General features: G+C 36.1%; 1 protein-coding gene across 2 annotated transcripts in view; it reads right to left on the bottom strand.

The window, feature by feature from the left end:
- Positions 1 to 27,996, bottom strand: part of PRDM5 (PR domain containing 5) — an 83,092-nt gene that overhangs the window by 29,668 nt on the left and 25,428 nt on the right. Inside the window, exons 5-13 of one of the 2 annotated variants that reach the window (XM_014949844.1) lie at positions 27,020 to 27,194; positions 25,739 to 25,831; positions 25,337 to 25,458; positions 22,886 to 22,965; positions 16,732 to 16,816; positions 15,298 to 15,455; positions 10,124 to 10,217; positions 5,902 to 6,062; positions 2,553 to 2,646 (exon numbers count right to left, since the gene is read on the bottom strand). In XM_014949844.1, coding sequence (XP_014805330.1) covers positions 2,553 to 2,646; positions 5,902 to 6,062; positions 10,124 to 10,217; positions 15,298 to 15,455; positions 16,732 to 16,816; positions 22,886 to 22,965; positions 25,337 to 25,458; positions 25,739 to 25,831; positions 27,020 to 27,194 — 1,062 coding nt within the window. Of the gene's footprint in view, positions 1 to 2,552; positions 2,647 to 5,901; positions 6,063 to 10,123; positions 10,218 to 11,565; positions 11,658 to 15,297; positions 15,456 to 16,731; positions 16,817 to 22,885; positions 22,966 to 25,336; positions 25,459 to 25,738; positions 25,832 to 27,019; positions 27,195 to 27,996 lie in introns of both variants that reach the window. The other variant, XM_014949845.1, reaches the window with a different exon arrangement.

Here is a 27,996-nt window from a genome sequence, read left to right as displayed (position 1 = left end):
CCCAGACTCTAGGTGAAGTCCCAGTTGGCTTCCTTGTGTCTGTCTGGGTTTGGTTTTGTTTTTTTGTGGGTTTTTTTTGGGGTTTTTTTTTTTTTTTTGTGGTTGGACTCGATGATCTCTGAGGTCCCTTCCAACCACCACAATTCTGTGATTCTGTGAAAAAAGTGATTGACATCACAACAGTAGCTAGACTAGAAGAGGAAAGGATCACTTTATCTATCACACGTCATTACAAATGAATTTAGCAAGGCATTTTTCCTGAACAAGTAACTCTCTTGAAAATGCATGCTTCTAGCTTTTTAGGTAAAGCAAGAAGCCTTGAAAGCTTCCCTCCTTCTGCAGTGTTATTCTTTCTTAAGTTGTTTTCACACTGTGTATTCCCCTAATTCCAACGTGTATCATCTCCTGGCAAGGCAGTTTCTCCCACCACGTTTAATTTGCAAATGTACTGGAAATCTTCAGCACCCTTCTAGTACGTTCAAAACGTCATAGGTTACTGTTTCTTGTATAATAATGCCTACAAACTTTGCAAGGCTCTAGGTCAAGGTTAGAGGTCTCTGGTGTGTGGTTTCATGAAACTCACCTTAGCCTACCTCCTAAATTTAGGAAAGCCTGCCTGAGAGAGCCAAAACATTAAATGTTACTGGTAGCAGCACATGTGTAAATAGCATTTTCACTCAGACAGCTATAAAGCATTTTCCCAAGAGCTATCTGCACTATCAACTTGAAAAACTAGGACCTTTTCTACTCTGTGCAAACTGATGCGTAACATTGACAGCACTCAAAAAACATACCTAACATTTAAGGAAAAGGCCTGTGAAATACAGAAAAATAAAAGCACCACTCTAGTAAAGGCAATAAGCAGACTTGCCTGCAAGAAACACATGAATGTGAATTTGGAGATTTTAATGAAGAATTACAGTGACATTTTGATTTTCCTTTAAGCACTGGGCGGCGGGGGGGAAACAACAGTCCAAGTTTTCATGAAACTCTAGTATGCCAAAATATCAGAAAATTAAAGGATAAAGTAGTTCTTGGGATGGACAAGGTAAGAAAGAAATATCTATAATTAAAACAGCAAAGTAACTTCATAAAAAAGCACAGATCAGAAATCGAGGCACTCATATTTCTTGAAGACTGATGTGCTAAATGACTAACAATACTACTGAATTCCTTCCTTTTACTCTTGTCTACCAGAGTCATTAAAGTACAGCCCAGGTGGGTAAGTTGTTGGTCCTCCCAAAAGGCACAGTCCCCAAGTGTTCTCTAAATCCTCATACCATGTGCTCCATAAGTGTTGAGTGGTTGGTTTTGTTTTTTCCTTCCTCTTCTCTGCATCTTCAGGAAGCCAGAAAAAAAAGAGAAACCCATAGCTTACAGGACAGAAGACTGAAGAGAAAAACAGAACAGGTGAGACTTGTCAGGAAGGACTTTGAAAGGAGTTGATAAGGTGAAGTTGTAGAAGAAAGAGCAAGAATAAAGAGGAGAAACGGACATATCTGCTGCATTGTGTCTTGCCAGCTTTGACCTTCAGTGTCTTTTGTGTCTAGAATTATACAGTATATGCAAACCATGTGAGCAGAATGCATAGACACCTGCTTACATGTATATATTCTTATACAGCTGCTACAAGGGATAAATGTTCCAAACATGGAATTTAATAACAAGAGCTAAAGATGAAATTCAATTTTAGTCTTTTATCCTGACGGCAAGACCAGGATAAAAATTGGCTAGTGTCTAATAGCAGTCAAATCCAAAAATCACAATATATCAAAAACTAGTAAAACCTGTAATCTTAACAGGTGGTTTTGATAGATTGAAGTGATTAAGACTTTTACAAACATAGTAGAAATCCAAATGATTAAACACACCAATTCTGTCATCTCCCTGCAAACCAAATTTGCTTATGCAAAGTGAATAGAATGTCATAAGAAGGTTATTTGTTAACTGATGCTTTGACTGCCAAAGGCGAATCTATACCATTTTATGTTGGAATCAAATTATAACAAAGAAACCCCCTTCACTTGCCTGCCACTTATTTGAAATGAAAACATAAGCTTACAAAACCAAACATGACAACACAACTAATGTACTTTCAGTGGTCACAGAAGCACATATATAATAGGATAGAGAGACGGTAATGCAATCAGGGTGGCAAAATAAAAGTTATATAAATCGGACCCAGGAATATTAGATCAATACTCAGTCAGATGATGCAACAGAAAATAAATTTTGAGTTAAAGCACGCTCAAGGTAAAACATTTGGGTAACATGCAGGTTGTAATAAGGTCAGAAGTTACATTAATATGAAATCAGAGTTTCAAAACACCCTAGAAGCGGCAGAGATGAATGAACTCATATTGTATATTCATATAAACATTCATATATATATTTTCATGCATAATTACCGTTGAGAATAGAATCCAGTTAAGCAGGTACCTGTAAATTTGCATTACTGTTTGTAGATGGACAAACTGTGAACATACTTACAGATACCTTGTTATACATTTAGAAAAATTCTTCTCTGTTCATTACAATAAACAACACTGTACCTGTATGGCTTCGAATATGAACTCTCAGTGTTCCATTGCTTGCAAACTTCTGTCCGCAATATGGGCAAATCTTCTCTTTTTCTCCTGTGTGAGTCTACATGTGATGGGAAGGACAAAAATGAAAGCTTCAGCATAGCTTTAAAAGAAGTGAAATATGGAATATTTAAACTGTACTGACATTGACTACTATTATCTCGATTATATATTTTATACCATCATATCAGGCAGAGATTCTAAGTAATTACCCATAAGTGTTCTTTCAATTTTCTTTTAAAATTTCTAAACAAATTTAATTATTAGTGGCAAAATAATCTGGCTTTTCAGTTCCTAAATTTACTATTTCCTAAATAGTCACTGTTAAAAGGCCCATTTCATCTTTGTGTATTTTCATGATTGCAAGAATAAGACACTTGTTCTTCAATTTGATATCTGTGATAGTAGTTTCGAAAACAGCAAATAATAATTCTGTTACCTAATAAAATTAATCTTCATAAATAGGGCTATTTTTAAAAGCTTATAATTTCACAGAATTTTTATTACATTATGAAGCGTAGTGAAAAGAGTTCCTAATATAGTATAACTTTCCCTGTTGAAAACTTGAACTGGAGCTTTAAAATGTTTCTATGGAGATTTGTGCATATGATTTCTGACTGTCTGATAGGAATGAAACACAGCCATCAGTTCATCTGAGGTATGACAGACAGCAATCCTTCAGAGTGCAAGTTCTCAGAGATTTCAGTCAACACAAATTGCATACTGGATCCTATCTAGTTTGTAATAAATCCTAGAATCAGATTGCATTTAGAGAATTGATCAAGAGAAGTATATTGCAATTGTCAACAACACTAAATCATCCACCGACTTTATCTTTTGAAATCAAGCTTTTAAGGCTAGAGCACCTTGCTGATATAAGAAATATTTCAATATGGGAAAAAAAAAACAAAAACCAAAGCACAACTCTCCCATCTGACCTGTGCAGTCAACAGCCAGAACACCTTGAAGTAAGTTACGTATGTGGGTTCTCGTCATTTTTCGCACTGTAGCTTCAATGCCCAATTCTGAAATTTATCAGCCTATTGAATAACTTTAACTGTGAATGCTCTGTTAGCGGAGAATTTTTGATTACTTGATTTATAAGTGTTAATTTAAATGGCATAAGGGAAGATAACATGAAATTATTTATACAGCTGGCTATTTAGGTTTCAAGCTTTGCACATGACTCTCTTCAGATAGGGAAATTAATTCTTATTTTTATGAAAGACATTGAAGTGACATAAAATTCTTCATTACATTAGAAAAACTTTATCTCACATAGTACGTATTATGCTGCTGCTGAAGAAGAATAAATGAGATATCATTTCAATACTAGACGGACTTGCAGAGTTTTCATTCCCTGATATTAGCAATATGAATGTTATATCTCTCTTAATTAGGATAGAGTTCTTTAGAAATCACTTATATCTCCAAAAGCAACACTGAGGAATACCAGACAGACAGCTATTAATTCATTCCATACATTTAAAAAACCAAAGGATTTCCAGGAGCAATACATTAAACTACAAGGCCCACAAACATACAGCAAGCCCTAGTCTGACAGCAGCACAAAACAATAGTAATTACAGTGAAGAAGGAATGTCAAAGAAAGAATAGTGATAAACGATAAACAGCAGCTGCTTCCCATTAAAACACAACTACATAGATGAATATGGCCACTTTTAACATGAAATACATCATACTGCATTTTTTAGAAAGGAATCTGAGGAACAAAAAAGTTTATGCAGAGCTCATCAATGAATCCAGGTAATATTTTTGATTCTGGGATGTTATGACCTATCTTGGCAAGACCCTTCACAAAAAAGTTAATCTGAAATCAATGTCTTGGCATGATAGGCTAGGTCTGTTACTCAAGTGATTAAAACAAGTACATAAGGATGAAAAGGACTGTGGTTCTGAAAAGCACTCCGTTTTTTCCAAACAAATCAATTTGTCTAATAAAAGATACTATGCCTTCCTAAAGTCTTGCTCCCCAAGAATACAATCAGAAACAAATCAAAAGTTTATTTTCTATACCCTTTATTTTTCAGTTCCTTAGGCCAATATAATTGGGCTTAAAAAGAAATGTGGTTTAATACTCCTTATTCTAAAAGTAATAGAAGAGAGGAAGAGTATCCTATAATATAAAGTTCTCTCTTTATTACAGCAAATCTCAACTGATTTCACAGGCCGAACAACAACTGATGAACAAAGTTATTTGAATCTCAATCATCTTAAGTCTACAAGAAAGGCAACCCCATTTCATTCTGGTTCTAATTCGCAGGAGAAAATCTTCCACTTAAGTTTATCTGGGAGAAATACACCTTAGTTACACAGTTATGTCACTCAATCTCAGGCAGCTTTATTTTCCAGCAACTATAATTACTAAGTAACAATGCATATTAAAGATGAGACAAGCAGCATTTAAAACAGATTGAAGACAGACAGACAGCAAATGCATTAACACACATTTAATGGAAGATCAAAACCTTTAAATCATCACAAAAGAAACCAAAGAGACTTTGTTCCTAGTTGGTTCCATTACTTTTTGCAATCTATAAATATGTTAAAAATCAAACACATTAAGGAGCCAGTGCTGTGCACTATGTTAGAGAATTCAAAAGTGCTATCTGTCAATAACTTGATTTTGGCTCCAAAGACATGTGCTAGTTCCCACACCTGTAAGACAGGGGAGTCTTACAGAGTTGGAGAGACAAGGAAAGACTCCGTTACATTTTTTCTTACATTTTAAAGAACAGATCTCTGATGTAACGCACAGTACTCCCCATAATCTTACACTGAAAATATTATAGTAATTAACTCAGCTACACTCAGTTTTGTTATTGCAATTTTACATGCATATATGAAGTGCATACTATATGGCAAATAATATACACATTATGTTTTTCGACAAACTCTCACAATCTGCATTTGGTGGCAACACTTAAGCTGATTTTCCTCAGCAGATTTGTTCTTGATTCAATCATTTGCTTCACATTTCTTCCATGTAACATCAATCTTACCTCAGGCCAAACTAATGCGCAAGCTTTCTTCTAAAGGTCACCCCAACTCCATTGCAGAGATAGTAAGAGCAATGCAGCAAGTCCCATCCTGATGCTGGAGTAACCTGCACCCAATTTATACGTATGCACCTGCTGCAGATTCTGCATGCTACCAATGACCCCATTATTGCAATAAGCATTTTAGAATGTTTAGCACCATCACAGAAAAGCCAGAAATGCAGAAGCATCTGGGGATTTTATCTTTAGTCACAACCTTAAGAGCACAGAAAAAATGACAGAACTGTTCTACTCACTTTTTTATGACTCTTCAGGACTGAGGGTGTCACAAAAGCTTTGTCACAGAGATCACATTTGTATTTCTTATGTCCATCATGTACAACTTGAATATGAACGTTTAATGTGTCCTTTCTTTTGAAAGTAGCATCACAGTGGTCACACTTAAAGGTCCTCTCACCTTAAAAAGAGAAAAACAAGGTTTAAAGATACCAGATTTTTGTGGAAATACACTAATGCTTATTGTTTCAGAAAAATGAATAAAAGCAACAAAGACAAGTGAAAAGCTGGGTCCTGGGAACAGAAAGAAAAGAATTATCATATCAGGTAAAAACATCATTGGGAAATTAAGAAAGTAGAAAGTAGTCATCACAATAACATAGCCAGAAATGTGAGATTATACCTTGTAGTCAAAAGTGAAATGGCAACCAGTGGGAATGGTTTCCGGTGAAATGGAGCACAGGTTTTATCAACTCCTCCAGTAACAGACTCACTTTATAGTAACAACCAAAAAGATGAAATAGGCTTCACCTTTTGAAACTTCAGTGGTAAAAGACCTCTTCCTGAACTTAAAAGAATTCTCAAAAGAAGAAATACTTGCTTTGAGTAATCTCTCATTCACATCAATAGAGGCAAAGACAAAGTAACTTCTAAATGTTACAGCAGTTTTACTATTCAAACCGTGGCGATGTGGTTGAAGGTTATGGCAGAAATCAGGTTAATACTGCTAATAGTTTCAAAATTCAATTAATTACCTAAGAGAGGGGAAGAGACAATGCATTCTGAAAATCTGCATACATCTTTTGAGAGAAAAAAAAAAAAAGATTCTTCAGATAAATCATTACAATAAACCTTCTCTTTATCACTACTGTGAACGCAGAAGGGAATATTCTCTTCTATGTCTTAACTTCTTGATTAAAATTGCAAGATAAACATCTGCAACATGGCATTCCTTCAGAAATCCAGAGTCTAAACTGGAAATCAGGGGCCCATACCCCGAGAAACTTTACCAGCAGCTCCATCACGAAATAAGATCACCATAATCAAAAAACTATCCTCCACTTCTTACTTTTCAGGGCAGAGGTCTTATTTGCACCTTCCCTCATGAATAAGTTACAGACTTGAACAAGCACAAGCTACTTTTTCCAGTAGCAATTACACATATAGAGGTACACTTATTTCCTTGTTACAGCTCCTTAAATGCATGTAATACACATAAGTGCAGCTTATCAATACAGCGGTGCCTCAAGTACCCACAGACATTCCAAAACCTAGATAACCTGTTTTGTTACATATTTTCAGTCAACAGGTTTACACTGTGCTAGATCAAGAAGTTTGTTGCAATATGAAATAGTAGAAGACAAAAATACATTCTCTTCAGGCCTCGATGCTCTACAGAATGTAATCAAACAAGAAAGTGCATCATTGACTTTAGCTCTTGAAACGACTGAAGGAGAGAAACCTTTTCAGAGTACTTGACATGAAACTATGACATCCAATATCCATAAAAGCCTCCAAAGATGGAAACACAGCACTGACATTATATGTCCTACAGTGCTTTCCACCAGAAACACAAAACATAATGCAGTATTTTTCCTGGCAGTGGCTTTATCTACTCTACTGATGCACTCTCCTCTTGATGAACACATTAACGAAAATAAGGGCTACTTGTGCTTAAATGAGCAATCTTCAGTGCACATTTTTGCCAACCTCTGTGGAATGAGCTAATTAGTATTTCTCTAGCTAACAAACATCCTGCATGTATTTTATTACTCTGGAAAGCAAAGAAAGGATTATGTCCATCTCAACAAATGCAATCCTGTTCATTGCATGTCTCCACAACCCTAGACAACTGAACGATCCAAGCAAAAATGCTTAGGGTTACTCATCCTTGTCAGCCAGGTCTCTTATCACCTCATGAGAGAGTATTAGCCAAGCATGAACTACCATACACTTATGGATCATACATCCTTTCTAAACACTACAGCTGAGACTAAAGGGTCACCTCCACCACCACCAATGACATAATGAGAACACAGATACTAAAAGTATTATCAGCAGCTTGCCTAAGAAAAAGCATGGCTGACTCTCAGAAGTCAAGTTACACTTAAACAGCTAGGAGAAAAAAAAAATTAGTTTGGATTTTTATGTTTGTTTGTTAGGTAGACATATTTGATCTTGAATTCTGAAGGCTGTATCAATGACACCTTTTCCAATTTCAAGACAGGAGCACCTAAGGAGTAAACTTATGAAATAAAATTTATTTTACAAGCATAATTTACTGGGAAAAAAATTTAAGTCATTCTACACCACTCTGCAGGGTGCCTGCTTCAAAAACAACAAGGGGATACTGAATTTAAAAGAATATATGATGCAGGCTGAACTTCAGTTTTTCCTAGAAGTTTCAAGCTTCACAAACAATTTTTCCTTTTCTACAGCACAGAACAGTAAAGCCAGCTAAATACATCTAGCAATTCTCTTTTGTTTCTCTCCTTTCTTTAAAGCAAGAGATAAATTTCAATGCTATGAGAGGAACTATCATCCAGCTGTAGCAGGGCAATGCCCATAATTCTGAGTTATTTCAAATATGAGAAACTCATTACCACGACAGCACATCTTGTCAGTCTCAGAGTTAGGTCATGAGGGGGAGAGTTCTACATTTCTTTACCATGAACACAAGCTCTGCTCAGACAACAGCAAAGCCCCTTGCTTTAATCACAGCCTTGAACTGAAAACTGTTTATTCTTCAGTTCACCCTAGTAATTACTTTCACTTTTCACTTGGCTATTGCTCTGCCAACGCTTCTTTTATACGACTACAGACAAGAGAGATGCGGTATGAATATAAAAGCTTTGCTTATATTCTGCTGTATGAAGGCCTCCTTAAATTGGTCATTTGTTGTTGTTTTTTTTTTCCCTAAAGTAAGAAAAAAAAAGGATTAAAAATCTTCCCTGTGTTTAATAAAAATACCATAAAAATTGGTTTAAGGCTTTGACTCATTTTGGAGAGAGTTTTAGTGAAGATGGCAGAAGTTGCCACCTTCAAATACATACTCTTTTCCTCAGCAAGAGAGGTCTCCTTTTGCACCAAGGAAGACTGACTAGACATGTCTGTGCCACCACAGTTCACACCCTGATATATTCAATATTTGCTTAAATAGTGGTGGTTCAGAAACAGCTAAACTTGCCACAAATCACAATCCCAACTCAAATTTCCTAAGCTTTCATCCTCTTGAAAAAAAGAGTCAAAGTATATGCTTTGGGAGACCTTTACCAAAGCCTACAATTCTGTATACTAGGAATTACTGCTTTTTGATATCCTCCAAATATTTGGTTCATTAGAAAAAAACCTGTGCAGTAACGTGTAAACTTTTTACTCCCATCATTTTTAACATTTAGCATTGGAAAAAGATTATAGAAAAGTCAATGTTTTGTGAAATTGCAGAAGCTTTGAAAGATAATAGTAAAAGAACAAACTAAAGGAACCAGTCTAATGATTCATCTAACAGAAACACTGTTATACTGGATTTAAAAAAAAAAAAAAAAGTTTGTGGTTTTTTAAATTTACCAACATAAATATTCCCCAAATCAAAGCACTGTCTTTCTAAGCTACAAGAATTTTAGACCATGAATATTTTCCAAAATCTAAATTGCTGACATTCATATGGTTGAATGGTAGTCTGAGGCTCTCTATAAATATTAAAGACGGAGAAAATTCCACCAAAAATAAATCTTTACACAGTCGGTTAAAAAACAGTACAGAATGCCAAGAACAAGTTAACCGTGAGGAAAAATGGCCACAGCATTCCTCTAGGCTGCTAGTTCTATGCCAGAGGCAGGAAACTTTAGCCTGGACTGGCACAAGAGAGAGAATCTCAGTTTCAAGCTCTAAAGGGGATTACCTACAAAAACTGAGTAAGCCAACAAGTTAACTCTGCTTCCGTTTCTCCTTTCTTAAAATTGAGGCAATACTATCACACTTAACGCAGAAAGAAATTTCTTGTCATCAGACCTCCAATCATTGCTAGATTTTCTATAGCAGATTTGGATTTGCATTGAAGTGCACTTAAAGACAAGGTTTCAATTTGGCTCTGAATTTTCTGACTCCCGGGGGTTAAAGTTGAATCTTAACCCTCATTTAACATAGCAAGTTGCATATTGGAGCAAGGTGCCATATGTCTGTTTTTCTCAGTCAAATGTGAGAACTGAGGAAGTTCTTTTTCCTTTCTGACTTAGCACTTACTGTTATGGATTAACAGATGTCTTTGTAGAGAGAATGGAGTTCGGAACAAAGCTTTGCATTCCTCACACTGGAATGGTCTCTCTTCAGAATGGGTCTGCAGATGGAAGACAACAAGTCAGAGGAAAGGCTCAAAAAAATCAATTAGCTGTCATTACAGTAATTATACCTAATATTCTAGACTGGATTCAGGAGGGGATATCACAGCAATTAGAAACATCAGGGGATGAAAAATTAAAACAATCATTCTGCTATTATTCAGAATCCAGAAAGTCAGCATAGTGGCTACTGAATAAATGTACCTGCCCTGTCCTTGGGAGTGTTACATGAAGCGTGCAAGCAAACAGAAACAAAAATACAGAATAACCAGGAAAAAACCTACACAAACCTCTTTTACTAAGTCTGAAGGTAAAACTGATCTGATTATCTCAAGACAGTATGTAAAGTTTGGCAAAGAAAATTTTTCAAATCATGAGACTAGTATTATATATTGTTGTTTCCGTTTCTTGTATGGGGCAAAATGGAGGGTGGGGCAAAACAGGCATAGAAGCATCAGTACCCAGGTCTCTGTAGGCTGTAGAAAAATTCATTGTAGCTGAGAAACAGCCTCAAAGCCACAAATAAAATGAAAGGCTGAGCACGGACAAGTCTCTCAAACTAGAGTTGCTGAAGCAGATTTCTTCTCTGGAGCTTCAGAAACATCCAGCTTCATTCTTCTTCTGTAAAATTTAAAGCATTTCCCCCATTTCCTAGCATTAAGTTCTGTCCTACTGTAGAGAGTAAATTAATCCGTACAATTTATTAACAACACAATTTCCTATTATTTTTGTAAAGGAAAGCAAGTTTTTAAAGCATCAGTGTCTAAACACTTGAATAACTCGTAAGGACTTAAAGTAGCAGCTGCAGTGCCAACAGGAAAAGGGGATGGACAGTAGGAGTTTTATAATATGCACAAATTTAGGTAAATTAGTTAATTTCATAGACTAAGGAAAAATATTAGTATAGTACATATTTATATAATCTATTTCCGCCATCCATAATATGATATAATAGTTTAGCTATCCCTTAAACTGGGGAGAAAAAAGGGACTGTGGGGAGTCAGGATAATTATTTAGATGTAGACTGAGGGCCCTGAACCTAGATTGATTTTAACACAAAAGTCCCCTTACATACACAACAGTACCAAAACATTAGAGTACTTGCAATGGTATACAGAGGCTTTGGATTCAAAGTCAATTCCTTGACGTCACTTAGAGCAAAAAGGGAACTGGAGCACTATCAAATGTGTGGAATACACCACAAATTACATAAAATCTGCTGAACAGTTCAGTCCAGCTTCTGCAGGTTTACATCACAGCTTGCATCAGTTGACACACCCTGCTTGATAGTCTCAGCAGTCAGGCCAAGGATTGACAGGACATGAAGAGACTGAACTACCTTCTCACCTCAACAGGTGGTTCCTCCAGAACAGGGTTGAGACATATTGACGAGACACTGTGGGGAAGCTCGCAGTGCTGCTGTCTGTGCTGTACCTGTTCTGTGGATAAATAGAAGGGTTCAGTCTCTAGGGCTGTCAATCTGGCACCTTTCACGAGCGCAAAATTCATTATGTTTATTTAAAAAAATGCCCTGTTTTAGAACACTCACCACTTGAGTGATAGTTCTGAAGAGCACAGTGATTTGTACAGAATTCCTTCTTAGCATCTCCTCGAGAGCTCTCTTAGTCTTTTGATCAAAACACAAGCATTCTTCTGCACATCTTAACTTCACGACAAAGAAAACCACCTAACTAGGCATACCCACATGCAAGGGTACACAGCTCATCTGTCTCTTTTGTGAATAGTCCAGAAACAAGCTGGGTTTATTACAAAAAGCCATGGAAATCATAATGAGGAGAGATATCCCCCCAAAAAAATCATATTACTTCTAATACAGTCCTTTTTTGTCCTACTAATGGGTTGAAGATCAGAGGTGGCTTCCATTCATTCAGAGCAGGAGCAGGTGAGAGCTACATGTCAAAGCAACTGCGGAAGGGCTCTTATGGAATATTTCATGGAAGCCATTCCTACCATAACATTTGTGGAGGCTTAAACCCAGCCCTAGGCTACTTATTCCCAACAGAGAAACTGAGGGAATACAGTTGCTTCAATCCATTATGCTCCCCAGGACCACATAACCCTGGATTAGCCATAAACCCTTTAAAATCCTTTGTCTGCTGACCTACTTCTGCTCACTGTTGTATCCTAGTATTTTATTCTCTGAACTCATCCTCTATACACAGGAACAAAGGAGCAGATGGAACAAAAACTTTGCTTTCTCCTTTATGAAAGTAATGCGTACTATATGGCACAGAACATGCACCTTCATCCAGTCTCACCTGGATGAAAAAGGACCATTTTCACCTGTAGCACAATCCAATGCTACATTTGCCTCTTAATTTCAGATACCATTCTCTTCCCTTGTCACAAAAATGGAAACGTATTCTTCATATGATCACTTAGTCATGTAGTCTGAGCTTTTTCAAAAGGTATCTAAGGTAGTTCCACATCGCCTGACACACCTCAGTGCTGACATCTCCAAGCGAGTACAAAGCAAGCTTGCACATGCCCTCCACAGAGCGGTGCAGTACTCGTACAGAAGCAGTACATCGGGGGTACCACAGGAAGACTATGAGTTCCTGCCTCTCAGATCTGCAGCTACAAGGGTGTAATGAGTGCTAAATTAGGGTTCACATCACAATACTCCACCAAACAGAGCAGATACACTCTTAACAACTCCACTGTCTATCTCCCAGAGAAATCCTGTGAAATAGGAGGAATCAATCTCTTTTCTGCACCTTGGAAATGACCAAACATTCACCCACAGCTGAAAGATGTTTAAAAACACATGTGGTGGGAACCATTTTTATTCTCGTACTTCTGACACAAAATCAGACTAAATAACCCCCATAAAGGAATCCCAGAAAAAGCTACAAGTTTCCATCTAAAACACAAAATAAGAATTCAAAGGCACACAACGTGTATGTATTCTGTTTCTTATTATAGATAAAAAGTATGTAGCTCTGCTGTAAAACCTGAAGAGTTTTTTCAAGCATGTTGTTATCAAACTTAAAATCATGTTTTCTCTTAAATGCTGTTGATTTAAGTGGTTTTAACTACTACACCCATCATTCCTGCTGCAGGTTTCTAAGCTTCCTGTTCCTACCACAGTAACTGCATCCTACAACTCAAAAAACACTGTGAAATTATTCAGAGGCAGACTTTTCTTCCTCCAAAAGAAAATGAAACCTAGGAGGACATCTTAAAGGAATATACACCTAAAGAATCATTAAAAACCCAAGCTGAAGAAATATAAAAGAGTATGATACACAATAAAGGTTTAAATTCCCACTGTTACTGGATTGACATGCCTGTGAAAAGCAAAAGAACTATTGTCCCATCCCCTAGTAGTAGTGCAGCCCTCCCAAAATCATGTCACTTAAAACTAGTCTGGCATCCCAAACTACCACATCCTTGACTTAGACCTTACAATCGGGTTTGTACATACACATCCATACTCCCCTCAGTTACCTACTACCTCTTCTTGTTTACATTATTTACTCAGTAGAGAGAAGTGTGTCTAAAAAAGCAATTCAGGACAACTATGTCAGTCTCCTGTCTCTCACGCTCAACTTTTCATTTAGCAAGTGAAATTAGAGACCTAAATATGGATGGGTGAATATTCACAACTCCTTGAGTAAACTTTACGTAAAGACAGCAATAAGGTTCTTTCGTTATAGGACAGGGTTGATTTACGGCCAGCACTATGTGCAAACAGGTTCAGGAAATAGGTATTCCAATACGCTTTAAGGAATTCTGTCAAAATTATGCACTCACTAAATCTGTCTAAATTTTAATATTTTCCCATTAAGTGGAGCCTCCAATCCTTGCTAATGTTAGTGGTGCTGCTGAATTGGGTCAAAGTGTTTACTTGTTCATACTTAATCCTGAATTCTGTTTTCAGCCCAAACTAACTGCAAATTAACATAAGGAAACATGTAAAAATGACTTGTTTAAGATCTAGAAGCATCTTTTTCAGATAGTATTTTATACATTTGTCTCAGAATATATCCTATTTCTGGGATTCTGCCACATTTTCTTAATAAAGCCTAAAACGTAAGATCCAACCATAGCATATATGGGAGCTAATCTTGTCCTTCAGCAGGCTTCTGCATGCTTTCTGTTTAAGACAGTCATCACCATTTCATCCTACGAGCAGCATTATTATTACTCTTACATGATTTATGGCTCAAAGTGCAAGAGATGGTGCAAAGATCCTGTGCCAAATTCCCAGATGGCATATAACATGAGCCAAACTGCAAAAGACTTGTAAGTATGGGTATATCAGTTTCATCAAAAAGGGGGGAAGAAAGGGGAAGTATTTAAAAAATGTAAAGAAACAAAAAAGAAAAAAGCAAAGGTTTCCCAATACTGGGCACAGAACCAGACAGGCATATTTTTTTTCTTTCTTTCTTTCTTTTTTTTACAGACTTGTAATTCTAAAACAGCAGTCATGGATATAGCCTTGCCATTAAAAATGTAACCCCAGGTTAAAAATAATGGCAGGCATTATAGAAATTAGGCCAAGCAGATTTGAGCTTAAATCAATAGAAGCGGAGCATCCCTTTGTGAGTCTATTTTTCAGGTAACATTTATTCTGATGTTGTTTTAATCTGGAAACACTACCCAATGCAAATCAAGTACAGTTTGAAAGCATCTCTGCTGCTAAGTCCAACAATGACTGCAACAGAACTACACTAGTTGTATTCAAATACGGTATCTTTTAAAAAACAAAAAATTTGAAGACATTCTAGACCAGTTAAATTTTTAACTTGATAACCTAATATTAAAAAAAAAACAAACCCACAAGCAGAGAAGTCAAAATAGGGATTTATATGATGCTTTTAACCAAGTTACTGTGATTTCCTTCTTCTTATTTCATTATTTTTTAACCACAGTTCATTTAGTATTTTGAGATTTTGGATATAACAAAGAACACTGAAAAATACATTCTCCAATACTTTAATCCCATGTTTATAAGCATGCCAGAGCTTAATGATGAACCACTTTAAAGAGGAAAAAAAAATCTGCAAATCTGAGGCTGGCAGACCTGTAAACAACAACAGCAGAGTGCTTTACCTTCTTGTGATTCTTGTAAACATTTCTGTGGGCAAATCCCTTTCCACAAAGCTTGCATTTATAAGGTTTATCTTCACTGTGTATTATTTTGTGTGCAGTCACTTGATCAAGTCGTTTGAAGGACTTATTGCAAACCTCGCAGGTGTAGGGGCGTTTTTCTGCAGAAAATGAGTGGGGGACATTTAATCTCCTGTTTATACAGGGGGAGAAGATGAAAGGCAGAGACAGTCATCTCCTCAGAGAGATTTCTGCAATTAAGTCAACCCAATTAAGATTAAACCAATTAGAAAGATATCTAATGCCCTTTATGTTAGACAGTTAAGTCACTTCACAAAAGATGAGCCATAGTGTATCTCAAGCGATTGGCACATTCTTTGCAATAATCATTGCTAAAACTAAATTCTGATTAATTAGCTTAAATCAAAAGAGAATGACTTCAAAGAGGAAAACCCTGTTTCCAGATTACCAATGTGAAAGAGGGCATGACAGTTTAAATGTTTTAAAACTTAATTAACAATATACATATTAGCTTCCAAAATCAAAAGTTCCTATGCAAAAAGCATTTATGCTTCAACTGGTGACTGCAACTTAACTGCACTAATGCTCATCCAGAATGTCAAAAGAAAGCTAGGAGCCTCTGAGATTATGTTGCAAGAAAAGAGCTTTTGGTGTGGACTGATACCAAGAAAATTGTTCAATTATAAGTCTATGCTGCTATAAAAACCTGTTTGTTTTTTTTAAATGCTAATGTATTTGACAGAACAATGTTTGTGTTTCCATTGTGTTGGCTGATGCTTCTAATCACTGGTGAAAGACAGACGCACTGGATTGCAGTGATCAGAACTCCTGGCAGAGCCAATTCATGTCATACTGCCAAACCTACGGACAGGCCACTCCCTGCTCAGTGACCTGATCTGGCAAAGGGCAGGCACAATGAAACATTTGTGTGTGGTCTATGACATGGTGTGGAGTACCAACTCTGTCTGCAAACTACGTGCAAATGCGTCCACTAACAGATATACACATACATGAATGAACGTTTCCCTTTTTACTCACAGATCTCTAACAGGGTACCCCAGCCTTCATCCTTTTCTTTTCAACATGAAATTTAAACCACTGATTCTTCCCCTCCTCTACAAGTTAAGTAGCAATCTTTTGCCCCATCTCAGTTAACAGACATCATCTACCCCAGCTAGCATGAAAAAATAGCTTGACAAAGCAGCAGTAGGAAGACAGCTATAGCACTACACTTGGATTTTTGGAAGACTTAGAAAGGATAGCTTAGGTGGTTTCCTTGGAACCTGAGATTTGCTTGAACAGCTCAGGACAACACAAAATTCATCAAGCCTTCTATAAGAAACTAATTCAGATAAAATTCAATATACGGTAAACACATATACATACATGCACATTTGTGTTATTTTTGTACATTACCTGAATGAGTTATCATATGGCGTTTTAGCTGGTTAGCTGAAATAAATTTCTTGTCACATTCCTGACACTCAAAGATCTCATGGACCTGCAAAATGAGTGTTTAATGAAAATTAAGCAAGTCTCAAACAAAATCACACATCTTACATATACAACTATTTTCTAATACTCATTAATATTCTGCTATTTCCCCCTTGCTAGTCTCTTGGTGAACAACAGCACCTCTCAAAAAATAAATATTCATAGTTGCAAACAAAAATTATCACTAACACTATATTTAGAAACAGAGGTTATGCAAATTTGCAACATCAGATCCATTTAAACTATCATTATTATGAAAGCATTAAAAAAAGAGATGCAGAATACCTTTTAATAAGATTTCTTTCCAGTCAATAAGACAAGTAAAATAACAGAGTAACTACTTTATAACTACTGTAAGAATTTTAAAAAACAACTACTATCAAAACTCTGTCAGGATTGTTTCTCTTAAAAGCTTTTATAGGCAAGACAGTGGAGAGACAGCAGTGTCTGTTAAAACTGTAAATGCACTAAGCAAGATTTTCAATATCACAGCACATAACATCATTAAGGACTAAATGATGGAAAAATAAGAGGCGCAGTTGAGAGGCGCAACTTCTTATACTTAATTAAAAAAATAATCCTGTATTATTTAACGTTCCCCCAAAATCACAACACATACATACTTCTTCCGCTGTCATGATTACCATTCACTTTCTGCTCTGCATTACGTTTGCCATCAGCAGCCTCCCCTTAACATAGTCACAGCACAACTGAACATACAGTTAAGCTTTTCGGCCTTAGCAAAGCTTCCAGCCAAAGATCACATTTCATAAAGCTTTTTTGGGGTACTCTATAGGCTTTCTGTAGGAGAATCTAGCAGCTAAAAATAACAAATTGCAAAGGTTCAACACATTAAACGAGAAACACTTGCGGACAAGAAGCTCAACTAAGACTTCTGCTTGAAACAAACAAAACAAAAAAACCCAAACAAAAAGAGAGTCTCCATATGTATTCTGCCTCACCATGTTTTTATACTGCTACTCACAAACTAACTTTAGAGCACATTAAGTGTTTTAATAAACTAAAATTGGTTATGCTATTTCCTACAATCTCTGCAAACTTGCACACTTTGGACAGTGATCCTTAATGAAATGCTCAGGCAGAATCAGGCAGTAAGACCAAATGAAGATCATTAATTCTCAATATCCTCTTTACCCAGCAGCATTTCAGATTAATTTACTTTATATGCACATGCAATCTACTACTCAACCCTTTCCCAAAAGATCTAAATTTCTACTTAGATTGTTGACTGAAGTTTACATAATTCTGAGAGTGCTACCAAAATCTCCCTACCCTGACACAATTACTTGAAATAACTTGTAAGGTATCCTTACACATAATATTTAATACATCAGAACCCAGACTGTGCTGTAACACTATACAAATATCTGATTTCAACTTATGAGCACTGTTTAATAAACAGTCTCATTGAATACATTTGCATTAAAACAGAGACTTGCATGCACATGCAACGTGCATTAAAAAGCTACACCTATCAAATATATATTCTATAGCTGGTATTCTTTAATCAATCCTTTAGAAAAGAATCAGACACAGACTTGTGTGCACACGCATTAAATAGTTGTAGTTATCAAGCATATATTCTATAGCCAGCACTCTTTAACCAGTTCTCTAGAGAAGTGTACAATTACATGGTAAAACAGTAATAAAATATAGCAAATAATTTTTAGGAAAAAGGATATTCAAACGGATTTTCATTTTAAAAAACTTCTCAAGCAACATGCTCTAATGAGTACACAAGCTTTAATAGCACAAAGAAGTGCTCATGCAATGATTTATTCATACAGCAAAATTAGTCTCATCAGGGGGCTGTTAATAGCTATCAACATAAACTTCTGTTAAAGTCAAAACATACTTTAAATTGTTTTGTAGGCATCTGAAGAGCTACACCTTCAGATAACAATTAAGTGCTATACAAAACAGCAGGAATCAGAACAAGATTCATATATGCTCACATAAACATACTTCACTTATAGAACTGATAATCTTAAAATTTTCATTAGGTCTACTGAAAAGCAAAAAGTCATTCAAAAGAGTTTTGGGGCTGAAACTGAGCTAAAACTTTGAAGAAACAAGTAATCTGCATTGGATCAACTTTTCCAAAGAGTCATCTGAATTTCCATCTACCACTCCAAGTACTGGATGAGGCTCTGTTGGAAGTCAGTGCTTAGAAAGAGCAGGGATATGAGAATATTGCATCCAATGGAAATTATTAAATGTTACTGACAATTTTAAAGTGGTGTTCAAAATTTGGTTTCCTCTACCTTTCTATGGCTTTCACAGTGATCTTGAAAAATAAAGATTACGCAGTAGAATAAAACGCTGCCCCATGTCAAACACAAAGGGCAGAGATGTTTGGAACTGGCAGGAGAAAAAAAGGCAGGGTGAGAGGGGAGGAATCCCAGATGATGTTTAATAGTGGCACTCCTCACCCTAACTTTGCAGGAAGTTCAGCTCTACAACAAAGAAACTTACAAAGGAATCAAGGTTTTTCCATGAACAATAAAACACTCCCAATCTTTTAGAACAAACGATGAGTAGGATCCTTCTTGGTTCTGTCACTTTCTCTCCAGCACACTGTGCTACGGCACGCCTCTGAGTGGAATCCTTCAGATTCACCTAAGAAATCTGCTAAGAAATCTGGAATGGCAACAGCACAAACTAGTCTTACCAGTGAAGCACAATCCTACATTTCATACAGGCATTTGTTTTATGACCTTTTCCTAAGTCAAAAGCTTTACTGCCTTACACTGAAAGGTGTCCTTAATCTTCTTAATGGGAAATTAGCTACTTTACCACTGAAAACTCCTGCCTACAAGAAGAGTCAGAACTCACTCCACAGCAGTACAGCCAGGAAGAGACATATCCCCTCCAAGTTTACCTACAAGTACTGGAAGTGTAGTACTATCAATTCTGTCTGCATCGGCCTGGAAAAAAGAACTAACAATTCTGGGGTTTGTTTGAATTTTTCTTCCCTTCCCACTTACAGAACATTAGAGCATCAGTGGGGAGGCCTGGCAGCCTGTGATATTCACACCTATATGCTCACTTAAGTTTAAGTTACTGTGAGCAATTCAAATCCAAAATATGAGACACCTATATTGAAAGGTGTCTTTAGGAACCCTTTAGCAAGAATCTGCATCTATGAAGACAAAGCTCCCCTCGCTTGCTTGCTTGCTATTATCATCATTGAATGACTGAATTTTGCATTTTACTTAAACTTCAGAACTTAGAACAGTTCAGATGGTGCATCCTTTGCTCTGGCAATAGCATCACAAACCTGCAGAAATGAGATTTTATAACAATCTTTTTCATTCTATTACCCAGTCTTCGGTAAGCTCCTGTACAGCATTTTCTGAGTTGTTGTGTTTGCTGGGAATTTATTTTTTTTTTTATACTACCACATCACTTAGCAGTCCAAATCATGAACATATCAGATAGAAGGGTATCACTGTACAATTGGAGGATAAGACAAAAAAGAACAGGTGGTTCTAGAAAGAATGGAAAACAAAAGATACTGATCACTGCAAAAAGCAATAACATCAGTGAATCAGCATCATAACTGTTGTTAAGGCATTATGCAGGAAGTGTTGTATTATGGTAAGTAGCTTTGCACATCAAATAAATAATTACCAAGTAAATAATGTAGGTGAGACTATTCTGGGTCAGAGTGTAATCACTAAGGAAAACAAAATCAGAATTCAAAATTATTTCCATGCTCTGAACAAAGCTCCAAAACATTCAATATTTAGGAAGGAGTAATCAAATGCACAAATGCTACATGATAACCAACAGTTTACATAGCACCACTTCAGAAAACATTTATGAATTCCAACAAAATATGAATAACAAGAATGATGCTCCTGTTAGAAAGCCTTGTCATTCTGAAATACATTATTAGACATATTCTCTGTATTACTGAATTCAGGACATTCATTCCACAACACTTGGCTACCAGGGGCTCAACTAAGCATCACAGCTCTTCTTGTTTGGGTAGCATATAGGTTAAAGGGAGAATCCATGGGAAGAAAGACCTTACTAAATGAAAGAGTAGTTTGGAAAAACAGATCCATGAAGAAAGGTTGAAATGACTCTGTTGGTACAGCCTAAGAATTGCAAATGGAGTTCATAACAACTTTGCAATATGCTAATTGTTATGAAGATGACAGCAGTGAAATTTTCTTGGCATTCTGTCAGATAAGACAGAAAGCAACTAATTCAATTTGCAGTAAAGAAGATGATTTAGGTAGGACATCAGAAAAAACAAACAATAGACTAACGACCACATTCCAAAAAGTTGATGGCACTAAAGCTGGAAGTCAGAATACAAAAAGATATCTATGGAGGTGGTAGAATTTTCTTTAATGGAACTTTTCAGGAGACAAGACAGCACATATCTATGATTACTTAGGTACATGCTTACTCCCCTCTGTGAAAGAGAACGGGCTAGGAAACCACCCAAAGTCTCTTCCAGCCCTCTACTTCCTTAAATTTACTGAGATATTGTCTCCCCTATAGACAACCCCTTTACTTTCTTTCTCTCGGTTTGTCAGATTTCTGTCTGTTGTTTGGGCTTATTTTCTACCATCTCCTATACTTTACCTTTCTATCCATTACTTTTAATTCTTTATATTGACAGGTAATGGGGGGGCGGGGGGGGGGAATCTCTTTTACTCCATATTTCACCTATTATTTTCCTACCGTTCTTACTGCCTGTCTAAATATTTTTGGCATTGCTGGTGATGGATCCTGCCCCGTTTCCTACAAAAGCAAAAGTAATTCAAACAAACAGAAGGCATGAGCCCTACATGCAATCTCCTTCACTATCTTTTGTAGGCTGTGAATCTAGAATATCTATTTTCTGGATTGGCTCTGGAAGAGTCAATCAAGAACAGGAAATAAAGTTTTATGCATAAAATCTTCATGGGGATTCTAAAGATGAGGAAGTGCTCAACTGATTTACCATCAATGCTCCTTGAAAAGCTTGTTAGCATGTGTCAGTGTCTGCACAGAATTACAACTGCTGCAGCAAAACAAACATTTTAATAAAACAGACACACTAACCACATTACTTCGGATTTTCAGGGCCACCATACAATGCACTGTTGTGTAAAAACTGTAATTACATGCGGCAAGACATACCAGGATTTGGTTTGAGAAGTAACAAAGTATAGCCTTGTAGACAAGAAATCACAGCCATATTAATACACATAAGGAGAAAAACAAATAAAAAAGGAGGGGTCCCACATTTTCTTTGCAACAACATATTTTAATTGTTATCATCTATATCCTCTATGGATTCAGGTTATAACCAGGGCATTATTAAAGACTTACAGTTAATCTGATAAACACTACAATGTAGCTTTATGTAAAAACAGAATCTCCTGGGTTTTAGCGATTTATCAAATTAATCTTGCTCGGACTTCCTTTGGGTATAATGGATTCAGATTCTCATATTCATAGTCCATCTGTACTATGAACCCCCTTATTTCCAATAGATGCTTTTCAAACTGTTAACCCCTCCTGTTCTGGTTATAAAAAATTATATGCATTAAAAAAAGACATTAAAAGTTTGGTTTTGAGGAAGAATGTTTTTTACCACTGCATAAGTAGATTACAAATAACACCCTTACTGGTATGTCACAAAGTAATATGAAAGATTGATTGTATTTTGTACAAAACCTGAAGGCTCATGAAACTATTTCATGCTCTGTATGTATCATATCATTACATAACATACTTGTACATTTAGCTTAGTCTTTAAGAATGCCGAAAAACAGCAGGCAACTCTGACTTAATGTTAGAATGCATAAATGATACAAACGCAAACATTTCTGTATTTGATAAAGATGCATTAAAACTTTAGGAAGACTTCTGGTTTAACCAATTGTGATTGCAAAAATAAAAATCCACAATAAAATACATTGGGTTTGTAACCATGAAAGAGATTACTCTAAAGGTCTGTATTACAGCAGCTTTCAAGTGACCTAAGCACCACAGATTCACATCTTAACGAAGTCAAAGCCTGCTGTGAGTTAGCCTTCATCTTACTGACCTTTCGATGCTCTTGGAGATTTGCTGCTGAAGAACATTTCTTATTGCACACTGAACACATCAGCTTCTTCCTAGAATTTCCTGAAACAGAAACAAAATACCACCAACATCTTAAAAAGGAAGTGCTAAGAAAGAACCTAAATATTTCCACTGAGTTTGTGACTTTCACAGGTCATTTGACTGACATCAGATTTTTACATTTGTATCCCATCTTCAAAGTGTTCCGTATCAGGAGTTCTCTGTGGGTGTCCAACAAACCAGTTACTAATGGAATGTAAATCAAGAAAACTAGAACAATAAAGAAAAAAACCCTTGTGATGTTATCACACATCACCAATCCTATATAAAGAGCACAACTCACAACTAAGAACAACTCACTTTATAACTGAACAATTGATTTCTTCCAGAAGTCAATACAATTAGTATCTCCAAAAACCTTTATTCTAGAGCTTTAAGAGAAACATTCCTGAACAGAGTTAGTGCAGCAGCAACAAAAACGATCGCAAACTGAAGTGAAAACCTCTATTTCCCACTTGATTAAGAAAGCATTAAGCATTCGACTATATAAAATAATATATCACTAATAGTCATTAACTAAAAAAGACAGGAAATTAGTATTAGCACCAGATCACGAACTGAAATCTCATCTAAAATGTAAATTACAAAACAAAATACAGGTCAGCTACCAGATGTATTTTCCTTCCCTTTTAACAGTTGCTTTAAAAAGTGACAGAGCATTTAATTGGGTTTATCTCTTATTAACCTTTTGAAATTCATTTTAATAACCCACAAAGCTATTTTATTACAAGACAAAGCCACCACAAACCTTATTCTTTGCTTATACCCATGCAAGATATTTCCTTGTGTAAAAAATGTTCATATTACATTGAATACTAAATGAATGGAGACAATGAAAGAGGTATGCTTAGTCATAGAGAGGAACATGAGGAAGTTTGGATCATAAACTAACTCATTAGATGGCTTCCTGCCCAATTCTTCACTCTCAGCACCCTAGATTTTTCCTGCTTTTGCTGTCCTAAAGAATTTATATTATATCGATTCTTTCTACTACAATGTACCCCACCAATCTATAGGTTTAATAATTACATTTGTAGCATAAAAAAGGTCTTAATCTCACATATGTATTTGCTGTTATAAAACTTATGATAGTATTTACATATACACTAATATACACATAAATACAGGAATACACTTAGTATGTCAACTTACAAGAAAATTAATGAGACCTTTTCAGAGGAGAGAAAGGTGATAGTGAACGTCTCTTCATTGGTTTGCTTAACAGGCAATAAATATAACAATCCTTTCTACTTTCTTTTGCCTTCAGGTAACACAAGGCAGGAATGAATTCTAGAGGTGTTCCTCAACAGTAGTAGGTTATTTTCCTTCCTTCACTGACACTGGTTGTGATTTCTATTACTCCCAAGTGATAAAATAAAAGCTCCGCTCATTGTGTAGGCACAGAAAAAACATCCTCCAGGCGTCTGCTCTCAGTTTTGTCTGGAGTGATCATTCAAGAGATCTGTGAAATTTGTATACACTACATAACTGACCAACACTAAGCCTAAAAATAACAATGCTCATGTATGAAAAAAAATCTCACAGATACTGAAAAAAATGAGATAATCTTTTATAAGAATGGTTGTGGAATGGTATAAGAATGGTACACTGTAAGAGTTTGGCAGAAGAAAGAGATTTCGTGTAATGAAAACCTTACAAAGCATTTCAGTGCTGTCACCATTAACTAAAGACTGTTTTCTTTGCACTCTGGTATTCTGCTGTCCCCACACACACTGATCTTCCATTGAGAGGGGACATGCAGAGAGAGCAGAATGCCAGAACTGAGATCTGCATTGTGGACTTGAGAGCAGCATTTTGCCCTTTCATGAAAACAGAGTGAAGTTTGATTGAAAACTATTGATTCACAGTGCACAGATATAAAAACGCTAAGGCCTAATGGGACTAGTGGATTGTCTGCTCTGGCTTCCTGCACAACAGAGGCTATAGAATTTTATGCAATGCTCTCATCAAGCCTAATCGTTTGTAAAGCATATCTTCCAGAAAGACATCCCATTGTGTCCTGAAAATACCAAAAGATCAAGAACTTGCCACTTCCTGTAGCAGTTTGTGCCAGTGGTTGACTTTCCTCACTACTGAAATGTTTTGCTTTATCTATTATTTACCTAGTTTAAACTTCCCCAAAATCCTATTACAATTTCTGCAGCAGACCGATGATTTGTCTGGTATACAGTAATTTCTCCCTGGGGAAGGAGGAATAGTTACTCTTGCAATTAGTTACTTCTTAATTTTCTTTCTGGTACAAACGAATCCATTAAAAAAGAAACCAAAGACACTGTTTACTCCAATTTGCAAATTTGAGGCTAGGAACACGTTAGAGGGCTTTTATCTGAAGAAACATTAAACTCTTTCTTACCGCTGTGAACATTTTCTTTATGTTTTTTCAGGGCATCCTTACTCTTGAACCTCTTCCCGCAGCTATCTGCCTTGCATATGAATCTGGCATCCCCTCTGCATGCCTCCTTGTGCTGTTCATAACTACATGGGATAACCAGTAGAGAAAACAAAAGCAAAACAAAAAAAGCATCACATAAAATAGTATCTACAGAAACCAGACACATAGCAAGTACTCTGAGCTTAACGCATGCTGCACTGCAGAGTTCCAAGGCCACCTCATGCATTACTTACAGCAAATAGGAATGAAAGCATTTGACTTCTTTCACTGTTAGGATTCACATAAACTAACAAGCTTGAAAGCTAACATGCAAAGGGAGGCCAGCAACGATACGACAGCAGTCCAGTAACTCAGACACAAAACCTCGATTCCGAGCTGAAGGAGGTATTGCAAACAGAGCACTGAAAACTTCTTGAAGAGTCTCCTGGGATGATATTCTCTGAGCACTGAAGAACACTAAAGAAAAATAAAAAAATAAGTTAAAAAATATAAGGAGAATATTCTACAATTTACACAGGCTTGCAGTAGCTACAGACGTATATACACCTCCACAAATCTTTAAGTAGGCAAGTAATCTATGTCATATGTGAAGTCTCCTGGAATTTAGCTGGATTAATCAAATACATAAACAGCAAGAGTCAGGATCAGGCTGCTCTATCCTCACACAGATCGCATGACGTAAAAATTTACCTAACTAGCTATACAGCACAAATCCAACTTCCACTATAGACTAGAAGGAAGAAGTCTAAGTTCAAGAGAAAATACTTAATTGTCTCCACCAAATTTTTCTCTGCTATCTAATTTTATTTATTTCCATGAAAGAACAGAGCTCATATAGAGCTGCCAGTTCTAGGAACATTGACATTATTCATATCTAAGAGAACTCAATTTATTAGAAGAGTAACCTTAAGTGCATTCTTTGCTATATGCGTCCGTTTCTTTCCAACACGAGTTAGATTAAATGTACTATCTATAATCAGTTAAGCATCTAGTGTACTATCTGTAATTAAACATATAATAAAAATATATCTATTCAATTGAAAGCAAAAAGATATATAAACAACAAAAGACAAAACCAGTTATGTTCTTTTACAACAGTTTAATTGTAAGGTATATGACTTTAGTGACAAAACTGCATATTTACATATCAAGGACAGAAAAGATGTGCTCTTAAATCTTGTATCTTTCATGTATCTATTTGAGTTTTTTCCATCACCCAAATATGTAATTAAGCAAACATGAAGCATGGTTTTTCCTTTTTTTTGGTCATGCTAGATCACCATTTACTTTCTTCTAAATCTTACTTCACTTCTCTAACAACATCCATAGCTTAAAAAATACATCTCCTAAACTACTAAATAGTCCACTGATGGAGCCCAACGGTTTTCCACCAAATAGCAGCTCTGATCTGGTCTACAGTGTATGACATTAAAAATAAAAAATTAGTGACAGTTTTGCAATTCATAACTAAGTCTCCAACAAATACAAGAAATTAACATATTTTAAAGGCTAATGTAAAGGGCAGGGGTACAAACACACAAGCATAAAAATTAAAACTTAAATTGTGATTAAGCCAAGAGAAATAAATGATTGAATGAAATTGATTTAAACGATCCCTGAAAAAACCCTCCTGTTTCTACTCACTGTCTTTGTAGAGCTTGTTTAACAGGGAATTTCTTTCCACAGTTTCGGCACTTAAATTCCTTCTCTTCACTGGGTTTTTGGTGCAAAGTCTGAAGATGTTCAGCTAGAATTTCTTGGCTGGCAAAACTGGATTCACAGTTTGGGCATGCATGGTCCTCTTTACAGGTGAGGGAATCTGCATGATTTGAGGTAAAAAAAAGTAAAGGAATAGTTTTCAGGGAATATTTTGGTTACATCAGGAGAGACTCTCTGCCAGAAACAGTTTATGCAAAGTGGCATCACAGAAGACATTGTCTCTGAATGAGTTATAGACAGCCTATGTTGAGTGAATTACTATCAGCATTATCGAAAATGAATGCAAAGTATTAAATTGGGTATGACTTAGGCTTTTAGCCGCAATCAGTCATCCAGGTTCTCTACTTTGATAAAAACGCTGAGAATTCACTAGACAGCTCAAGTCACCTGCCTTTTCTTAGACATCTTACCTTAGGAACAGTTTCATGAAAAGGTTTATTTCTGTCCCATCTAAGTAAGAGGGAAACTACCCCTCTTAAAGCAAAAATTTAGCTTTCATAAGACTATGTGTCCGGTGAAATGAACTGCATCTTTAGTTCAAAACCTAATGGTAACTTCTCATGAAGCCTAGGCTCATCATTCACCCAGTAATTCAACAGAACTGGCTGCTTCTTATCAGGCAAAGAAAAGAACCTCAACTCAAACCAAAATAGAGATAAAATTATATACGATATATATGGTTTCCTATACAGTTAATGTTCTCTTTCTTCTTTGTTACTACTTTTCATCTATCCAGTTATCCTTTTTTTTTTTTTTTTTTTTTTTTAAAATTTCTCCCCCCACATTTTTTTACATTCTGGTACAGAGCTAGAATAAAACCCAATGAAAATATTCTGACTTGTCCTATGTTCCAAAACAGATACTTTAGTAAAACTATTAAAAAAAAAAAAAAGATCAAAAAA

The sequence above is a fragment of the Calidris pugnax genome, unplaced genomic scaffold, assembly GCF_001431845.1.
Source record: "Calidris pugnax isolate Ruff unplaced genomic scaffold, ASM143184v1 scaffold42, whole genome shotgun sequence".
NCBI classification, from domain to species: Eukaryota; Metazoa; Chordata; class Aves; order Charadriiformes; family Scolopacidae; genus Calidris; species Calidris pugnax.
Note: the sequence above shows the minus strand (reverse complement) of the source record. Positions and strands in the feature narration are given on the sequence as shown.